This window comes from Hevea brasiliensis, chromosome 9 (genome assembly GCF_030052815.1).
Source record: "Hevea brasiliensis isolate MT/VB/25A 57/8 chromosome 9, ASM3005281v1, whole genome shotgun sequence".
Taxonomy (NCBI): Eukaryota; Viridiplantae; Streptophyta; class Magnoliopsida; order Malpighiales; family Euphorbiaceae; genus Hevea; species Hevea brasiliensis.
The window spans coordinates 92608106-92617474 of NC_079501.1; the positions used below are offsets into that span (position 1 = coordinate 92608106).

Here is a 9369-nt window from a genome sequence, read left to right on the forward strand (position 1 = left end):
TAAAACGGAGGTGAGAGATACCCTGATTAATGCACCTAAAAATATTATATGATGACTCAGTTACTTCACTAAGGGGGTGTGATGGTTTACTGTTCACCACATGATGAAGTGAGCTGGTATCGTTTGCCATGAAATTATTAGTTTTGCATATTAACATGGTGCAGGGCATCTATTTTAGAGTAATTGTGTGTGGTCCAGTTAGAAAGAAATATGTTTAGGAATGAATTCTGATAACTAGTATTGAACTGTGGAAAAAAAATGCAACCCCACACACTCAAGTGAAGTCATTTTCATTAAAAATAAAAAATAATAAAAAAGAAAAGTATTTTATTAGTTGTTGATAATTGAGAGTAGGTAAAGCAGCTAATCTTAATTTCAATGGATAGTGATGTCAAGTTTTCAGGTTTCCTTTCTGAGAACTTTGAATGATTAGTGCCATTGTATGCTTCTAGCTATATTATTACAGGCTGACTGACGCACAATTATCAGAGAATATCAAGACAACCATATAATTACTTAACCAGACTTAACCATATTAATATTAAATGATATAAAATATAATGTGGAAATATAATTTTAATAATTGAATAGTTCTTGGATGGAACAACACAAGTAATAGAAAGGGTGTGCATAACTGAGCAGTGAGCACTTGGAGAACAGAGATGAGGGCATCAATCTCAGAAGCTGATTTTGCAATGATGCATTGACAATATTCATGCCAATTGCCAAGTAAAAATATTGTTCGGATGTTACATTCTGATAAAGGTATTGGATGAAACTGTGTGTAAAGATGTATATTCTGATAGAGGAATTGTATGAAGTTGTTTGCAGAGAGGTCCTACAGAATTCCATCAAACATTTTCACCTGACTATAAACCCAAAAGAAGAGGGGGCTGTGCCCTGTTTCCATATTCCGATGGGCTGGCTTCCCATAAGAGTACTATCCAAGCTTCAAAAACAATCCTACAAAGAAACCAAAACCAGAAAAAACTTATGCACTGAGGCCCCAACTTTATTCATCGTACAAAAAGGATAATCAAACTTCCCCCAACTCATCTGGAGAAGAGAGGATAAAAAGCCAAATTGGAGAATTTAACTCAAAAGCCAAAGGGAGAGAAAGGAAAGGAAAAGTTGGGAATTGATGGAAGAAAAGGATCCACAGGTGTTGAATCCCTCTGCTACATACAAATATACATACTTGGCAATGAAAACTTGACCCTACTCAGAAAATTGAGAACTATCCAGTTTTGAAGCAGCTAGCTTGTCCAAAAACCAGACCAACTTCCCTTTCGTTGGCTGAACCATCCGAGCAGGCAGAGGTGGGTGGTCAGGTCCCACATCATCGATTGCCAAGTGGACTGCCTCTGCTTTGTCCTCACCTGCTACAACCACTGCCACGTTTGACGCTGAGTTTATTACAGGCAGAGTGAAAGTGATCCTCTCAGGTGGGGGCTTGGGGGAATTAGTAATAAAAGTTACCCATTCATTGTTTGCATCAAGCACAGGGTGGTTTGGAAACAGTGAGGCAACATGACCATCAGCTCCCATTCCAAGGAGGATGAGGTCAAACTTGGGACTGTCACTGATATCAGACACACTGATTGTCCGTGTTCTCACTAATTGTCGAATGACAAACTCATAGTCGTTCGCAGCCTCCTCTGCTGATAGTGAATCATTGATAGAATGCACATGACTGGGTACAATTGGCACCTGCTAACATAGCACGCATATATGTCAATTTATTTCCTTTTAACACACAATTGACCATAGAACATGCATCCCATGGAAAATTAGAGATCAAATAATGGCTTGCACAATCTTATGGATGACCAGATAACGGCTAAAAAAGGCGATTGTTTTATGCGACGCACACAAATTTTCATAACTTTTTCCTGTTTCCTCCTTGGTTAGAGTATTGCCCTATTTCCAAAAAGGAGACATGTTTGCAATCCAAAGATAGAACTCCATGTATTACTTTTGTAAGAGGCATATAACGTCTACTGAATATGGGAAAGATACAGCAATGAAGTGATCATGTTAATGCACAATATGAAACACATATTCTGCCATGTTAAGCAGGTTGGTTAAATCTTATAAACACGTATTTTCAATTATTGTACCCATGGTAACTCATTTCTTCTGATTAGAACCATCTGAAGTCAGGAGTCATTGCATACCTTAACTGGCATTATGAAACCTTAACTGAATATATTCAAAAGCTCACAAATTGAAAAAGTCAACAGTTAGATTGAAATCAGCATTCAAGGCAGTTTGGGCACATTGACTTAAGCTTGAAAACATACTTTACTCAATTATAAAAATGTTATTATAGATCACTGCCAGGCAGTGCATTCTCAAACTAGAAAATGCCTACTGATTCACTTTTGCATGCGACTTATGTGACAAAAGAAGAAGGGGAAAAAAAAAAACAAATCCTTCCCAGATACCTTCTAAAAGCAACATAGAATAGTCACATAAACTCCAAATTCAACAGCCAAGATTCTGAACCATATAAAAGCTGTAATTTTGTGAAGCCAAAAACAAATTTTCATGGAAAATACATCAATTTAGTGGATAATTCTAAGGAAATTCAATAAACCATCTCTATTCACACTTTTACAGTGGAATTTCTATGTCTACTAGATAGTTCAGTAAAGGAATTATCAAATATGAATACAGAAAATCAATGAATCCAACCCAATCAAGTTAAAGGATATAATTGGAATTGAAATAGCAAATTTCAAGTGATAAAAGTGGTAAAGTGGGATGTTGTTATCAAAGGCGCTTGAAACAGTTTGCATAAGGGTTTGCAGAATAAATGGTCTTCTTATGGATAGACTGGAATTCAACTGTGAGACATTATGAACACATTCTCAACAAGGAACTCACAATCAGATTTCTTCCTTAAATTAACACATTTCTTCTAAACTCTGTTTCTTCTATATCTAACCCACTGGATAAAGAGCAACATCTACTGAAGACAAGATGAAAAAAATCTGCTTAAGAGACTAGATCTTATGTCAGAATACCAGTGCACCAATGGTATTCAAGAAGCATGAACATACATAAAAAAGACTGAGTTGAAAGACATGCAAGTTGATGATGAATAATGATTGTAAGAATCTAATGATAATTATATGTCCACAAGGTGGAAAAGGCAAAAAAACGGTTCAAGATTTTGTTTAGCATGTAAAGCTGTTTGGAATTGAGAGTAGTAGAGCAGAAGTATTTAAAAATAGGCAAGCAATAATGAAAGCCAGATCATAAATGCAAAGGCAGACAAAAAATACATCCAGAAAAAGAACTCTTGTTAGGGGGAAGGACTATTTCATGCATCTATAGTTACTTCAATGCATTTATATTAAAAATAGCCACTGCATTAAATGGCCAACAGAAACAACCAGAAATATGTTAATCAATAACCTACACTACATAGATGCTAAAGTATTTTATACACTTTTTCAGCTGTAAAATTCATTGTAACTTAAGAATTGATGATAAATGGGTTGAACGAGAAAACAGATTTTTCAATTGAATTAAGAAATTCAGCATTGAAAATATAAACAAAATGAAATGTCCAATTATCACTTCTCACTAACAAATGCTAATTTCCAAACCATGCCTGCAACTTTACATTTTAAAAACTTGAACTTCAGAATCAGCTCTATCATATGCAATTTCACAAGGTGAGATTGCATGTTTGGCTAATCAGAAAAATTGAAGAAACGAGCATTGCAAGGTGGTTTTGGGAGGCTGGGGACGGATTAAAAACAAAAAAAACAGCCACTTAAAAGAGGAAAGATATACGTCAATGCAATCAAGACCAGTTTTTAAAGATAAACTTGTATTGTCTATGACCTGACACTCACATCAGTGGCTCACTTCATTTAAAAGGAAAAGAGAGGAAGAACCCATAGTTTCTTAGGAGAATGAAAGAACGAAAACAAAGTGCTCTAAATGTTTACAAGGTTGCTGCTTGAAATGCTTAATTCCCTAGCCTTCAAACTATTTTGGATACTGATCACAGCCTATGCAGTTCAAGAAAACAGTAATCCATTAAAGGGGCAAAAAAAACACAAACCTTGGACAAAAGGCCATCCTTTGCCAGCTTATAGTTGCTATCAGCATGGGTTTTTGCCACCCCACGTTCATCCGCCCAAAATATGTACCATTTAGCCCAGTCTACAGTCTTGTTATAAGGAGCTTCACAAAGTTTCCTGTTGGCCACCAGAATTTTAAACAAAAACACCAGCATCGCATAAATTTTGGAAAAAAAAAACAATGAAAAAGGAAGCAATTGATACCCCATTAAGCCAATGAGAGAACCACCAGATAAGGCAATGGCAAAGACACCTCTCTCCTTCACAGAAGCCTCAGAGAGTTCCGCAATATAGTCTGCCAAATCAGTGCCAAGCTCATCCAAATTTTCATGAATCCTCAACTCTCCTCTATCTTTATGAACCCCAGAAAGAGCCATCCTTTCAAGAAGTTAAGCAGCTCCATCATTAAGAAGTGAAACAAATACAACACCACACACTGATTTTACGGTCAAAAGAGGAAATATATCACATACAGTTTAACATCAATACTCAAAGAATCAACAACAGGAGGCCACGTTGGAGGCTAAAAGAAAGAGGAAGAGAAAAACAAATAGCCAGCATCAAGTTCAAGGGCGTTGAAAGCAAAAGGACATTAAAAATTGAGATCATCTTCCCCCTTACAAAGTCCATGACTCAAAAGTAGAAAAATTCAATTCTCCCACATAGGATTCATGAAGTTTAAATAAAAATTTCTCTTCCAGGTATAAACAGAAAACAAATCACTGTATACATGAATCCAAACTGACAATATAATAGCAATTCGAATAATTGGTAATGATCATTGCAATAAAAAAAGATCTATATCATTCTAAAAAAATAAATAAAAACTCAATCCACCAGATATACATTAAAGAAATGGATTTCACAGCAAAATTAACATACCCAGATCAGAAAACCGACTAAAAATCCATGCCCATCACAACAACAACTAAAGAAACACAAAAACGTTTAAAGATTAATCCACCCAGAGGAGGCAAAGAATAAAGTGGTCATGCAATCTAAGGTATTTCTATGTGCAGCGAATAGCAGTATAAATACAAGAAGAGAAAAGACGAAATGCTTACAAAGAAGGAGAAGAAGAAAAAGAAAGACGGTTTGGCAGAGAGAAGCAGAAAAAATTGACGAAAATGGGAGGTGGGTATCAACACAAACACGAAATTATTATATATATACAATATGCATAGGCATACATGAATTATTAACATTTTATACTTCAGCTTAATCCATTTACTGATTATAACAGAAACTCTACACAAGAAGTTGAGAAGAATTTTACCTTTCTGGGCTTCCACGTGCATCCAATGATCGTGACAAAACACACATACAATCTCTCTCTCTCTGGGTCAACAGATAAGTTGGATAGAGAAAGAAATTCCTATAAAAAATAAAAAGAAAAAGAAAAAGAAATAAAAGAAAAGCTCTGTCTTGTCTTTGAAAATTGAAATGAGAAAATCTCACAAATGCTACATCCTCTGCTCCTATAGCATCTCTCTTCTCTCTCACTCTCTCCCAAGATGATGATGATGACGACGACGATGAAACGCATGCAATTATTGTTCCTAAATAAAACAAGAATTAAAAGGAGAAGGAAATTGAATGTTATTTAATAAAACTGTTAAAAATTATATTGTTGAGTTTCGTTAAATATATTAATTAATTTTGCCTAAAAAATTATTAATATTATATAAAAATATAATTTTTTATGTTAATATATAAACATATTTAATAAAGCTTAATAAATATAATGCTGCATTTATTAAAAAAATCAAAATATATAATATTATATTAAAAATATGTAATATCACATAAAAATTAAATTTTTATATTATTAATATAATATTAATAATAAATAAAAATATTTAATAAACTTTAGTAATTACGAGGTTAGATTTTCTATTTTACATTTAAATTATATTAAAAAAATATTTAATAATATATTTAATTTTTATAAAATAAAATTAAAATATTTTTAAAATTTTAAATAAAAATATTTAATAATATATTTAATTTTTATAAAATAAAATTAAAACATTTTTAAAATTTTAAATAAAAAAATATAAATTATAATCATATTAATATAATAATTTATTATTAAAATTTATAAAATATTTAATTTTATTTTTATAAAAATTAAAATATATTATGAGACATTGATAGATAATTGTTGCGGGTACATAAGGACAAGAAAAAAAAAATCAAAGAGAGGCGAACAACTTATGAGACAAAACACCTGTCCAAGTCATATGCTGACATATGTCCCAATTGGGCTTTTGTCTTATAAGAAACGATTAATAAAGTATAATTTTTTTAAACAATAAGTACAATTTGTTTTCAATTTTTTTTAAATTCATAAATTATGATTTAATTTTTGATGTTTAACAAAAATTTATAATTTAGTTTTTATTTTTTTAAAATTAAATAATTTAATGTCTAAAATTTGGCTTAGTTCTCTCACTTAATTTATCAGTAATTATAATAAAAATTATTAAAATAACCTTAATTTTATAAATTTTTTAACTTAAATATTTTAGTCTTTATATTTTTTATATTATTAAACAAAATAATCTTTGTATTTTTAAAATTAAGTAATTTAATTATTAAAATTTAACAAAATTTACAATATAAAATAAAAAAAACTGAATTATTTAAGTTATAAAATATAAAAATTAAAGGCATTTTCAAAAACATATAATAAAACGAAATCGAAATTTGACACAAAACAATGGGCAAACACATAGAAGAGAAAACCGCAATAATAATAATAATAATAATAATAATAATAATAATAATAATAATAATAATAAAGAGTGTAGAATTACCTCTAATGTCTAGAAATTCAAACTTCACTTTAAATTTAAATTCCATATTTATCTATTTTTATTAATTATATTTTATTTTTTAAAATTATTTATCACATTTAAAAAAATAAAAAAATATTAATTATTTTTCAATTTTATCTTTTATTCTCACGATTCGAACCCATGGGCCAGACTGGCACTAGAATTTGGACTGGTATAAAGCCCCGAGACTCGTAGTAAGCCTTATTGTTCTCAAATCCATAACCAAGACCCAACATGTAAATAAAATAAAAATAAAATATTTTATTTTATTTCAGATCAATCTAACCCAATTATTATCAGCTACTAAAGCGAGTGGAGCCCCGCTCAACCCTATTACTACAATTTACAAGTTATTTATACATCATAAAAATTTTTGTTCAGTAAAAACCAATAACTCAATTTAACACTGTCTCTAATAAGATCCATAATACTGCTAACACATGCGAAGTTCTAGATTACAAATTTAGAAAATAATATTACAAATAAATAACTGTTAATAAATCTATGAGGAAGAGAGCAGGTTACTCTGGAAAAAAAAAGCTTCTCATATATCCTGAAAAAATATGGTGAACAAGAGTGAGCGTTCGACTCATAGAGTAAGATATTGATTTTACATACAATTTTTATAACTATCTAATTCTAATGCATCCTTAGAAATGAAATGCATCATCTTAATACAAACCAAGCAAATCAAGTCAAATCACACCAAAAGCAATCTAGAGCACTCACACATACATATATAGGGAGCTGATCCCCCTACCCAGCTCTCTTAGTTCCACCCTCTACCAGCGAGATCAACTCAAAGCTGGACTTTCTCTTAATATCCAAATGCGGGGGCCAGCGAGATCAACTCAAGCCATGCCTACCCCTACTTATTCGTAATAAGGATCAGGTCCCAACGAGCTAAGCTCTAGCCGCATCTACTCGTCCCACCCATATCCATACATACACACCAACTCACACACAAGTTCCAAATTGCCATACTACAATAATCACAACAAGATTATCAAGTACAAATGCAATATAAGATGTGTTTAATATTTAACTACATATATATATATATATATATATATATATATATATATATATATATATATATATATATATATATATATATGAGTGATGCATGAGCATGCCTGACATATATAATAATATTGAAATTATAAATAAAATCAATATCTACTCACAGATTGACCATAAACTGCTGTGGTGGCTGAGAGAAGAAGGATGGATAACCCTGATCATCTAGATAATTATGTTATAAATTTATTAGTACTAACCCAAATCAAGAATTTTAAAGAAATAAGGACACCGTAATTTATGCCGGAAATCCTGCAGAGTATCTCCTGTACCTAGAACCTACCCAATCTGCAAGGTAGTTCAAATAACACTTCTAAAATCACAAATCTCACATTCACATCCCATCAATATTACATGGCCCCTCCTGGGCCCTCCAATCTAAGCAAATCTCATAAAACCAAAAATTACGTTTTTGCCCCTAAAACTGATATTATGTAAAAATTACTCAAACGAGCTCTAAAAATTCTAAAATTTTTCCTCACAGCCCTTAATAAGGTTATAAGTCTATTGCAAAAAGATTTATAATTTTTTAATCACCCACAAATATTTTATGAATTTTTTTATTCTAAACCGGTGTTAGGCAAAAATGAGCAATTTGGAGTTCGAGTTTACCTATGCCAAATCTGACATCTGAAATGCTTCCTGCACATCTGAAAATGCTAGGATTTACTACAATATCAACCACGTTCTGAGACGGGCCACTGGGCAGTCGAATCTGATCGAATTTGCGGTCCCAGCGTCAATAAACTATCATCGATCCAATCGCACCTAAATTATGCTCAAATATTGTTAATAATTATCATAAAAATTATTTTTAATTTTTGAAAGTTGAAAAAGCTCAAAATTCTCGCCAAGGGATCTAGACCGTCTGATGATCGCCTTATTCAAATGATGTCTGATCGAAGCGGGGCCAATCCCATCTCAAAGATTTCGTCACCCTGAGTTCATCGGTGGTCTTGGATTTCCGATCCAACTGTCGGATCGCTGGAAAAGTGGCCGAAAAGTGATAAACGTTTGATTTTTTCCCAACTTTCCCTCGCCGGATTTTCTCTCTCCAGCCACCATTGGAGGCAAGGCTGGTCGAAGATGAAAGCTGGCCATGTGAGGAAGCCATAGCCACCCATGGCTAGCAGTATGGTTGACGGAAACAGCCACCAAAGTGGGCACGTTGTGTGACCCTTTCTCTCTCTCTCTCTCTCTCTCTCGCCGCCCGTTGCTACTGCTGGCCGGTGCTTGGAGGTTGTCTGCAGGTGGGGGAGGCTCGCCGAGTTCTCATTGACGCTAGTGTTGGTTGGTCACAGGAGGGACGAGGGGGAGAAAGTGAGGGGGTGTAACGCCTTCACTTTAGG

At 32.8% G+C, this 9369-nt stretch overlaps 1 protein-coding gene across 4 annotated transcripts; it reads right to left on the minus strand.

The window, feature by feature from the left end:
- Window positions 1-663: 663 nt before the first annotated feature.
- Window positions 664-5601, minus strand: LOC110632924 (probable 6-phosphogluconolactonase 1). 4 transcript variants are annotated; one of them, XM_021781297.2, is made up of 5 exons: window positions 5377-5601; window positions 4305-4478; window positions 4082-4217; window positions 1199-1710; window positions 664-963 (listed from the first exon to the last, which is right to left on the minus strand). In XM_021781297.2, exons 1-4 carry the CDS (start codon window positions 5421-5423, stop codon window positions 1219-1221), a joined length of 849 nt encoding a protein of 282 aa, XP_021636989.2. In that variant the 5' UTR covers window positions 5424-5601; the 3' UTR covers window positions 664-963; window positions 1199-1218. The 4 variants fall into 4 exon arrangements, with proteins under 4 accessions (XP_021636989.2, XP_058009953.1, XP_021636990.2 ...); XM_058153970.1 differs by having other exon boundaries at window positions 664-1710; window positions 5377-5599; XM_021781298.2 differs by lacking the exon at window positions 5377-5601 and adding an exon at window positions 5165-5322 and having other exon boundaries at window positions 664-1710.
- Window positions 5602-9369: the final 3768 nt, after the last annotated feature.

What these genes read in the sequence shown, in the direction of transcription:
- LOC110632924 (XM_021781297.2), bottom strand. Translation starts at nt 5,423, where the DNA reads ATGTGTGTTTTGTCACGATCATTGGATGCACGTGGAAGCCCAGAAAG. An exon ending in GCACGTGGAAGCCCAGAAAG is followed by an intron (nt 4,479 to 5,376) that starts GTAAAATTCTTC and finishes ACTTCTTGAAAG; the next exon opens with GATGGCTCTTTCTGGGGTTC. An exon ending in AGGATGGCCTTTTGTCCAAG is followed by an intron (nt 1,711 to 4,081) that starts GTTTGTGTTTTT and finishes CTATGTTAGCAG; the next exon opens with GTGCCAATTGTACCCAGTCA.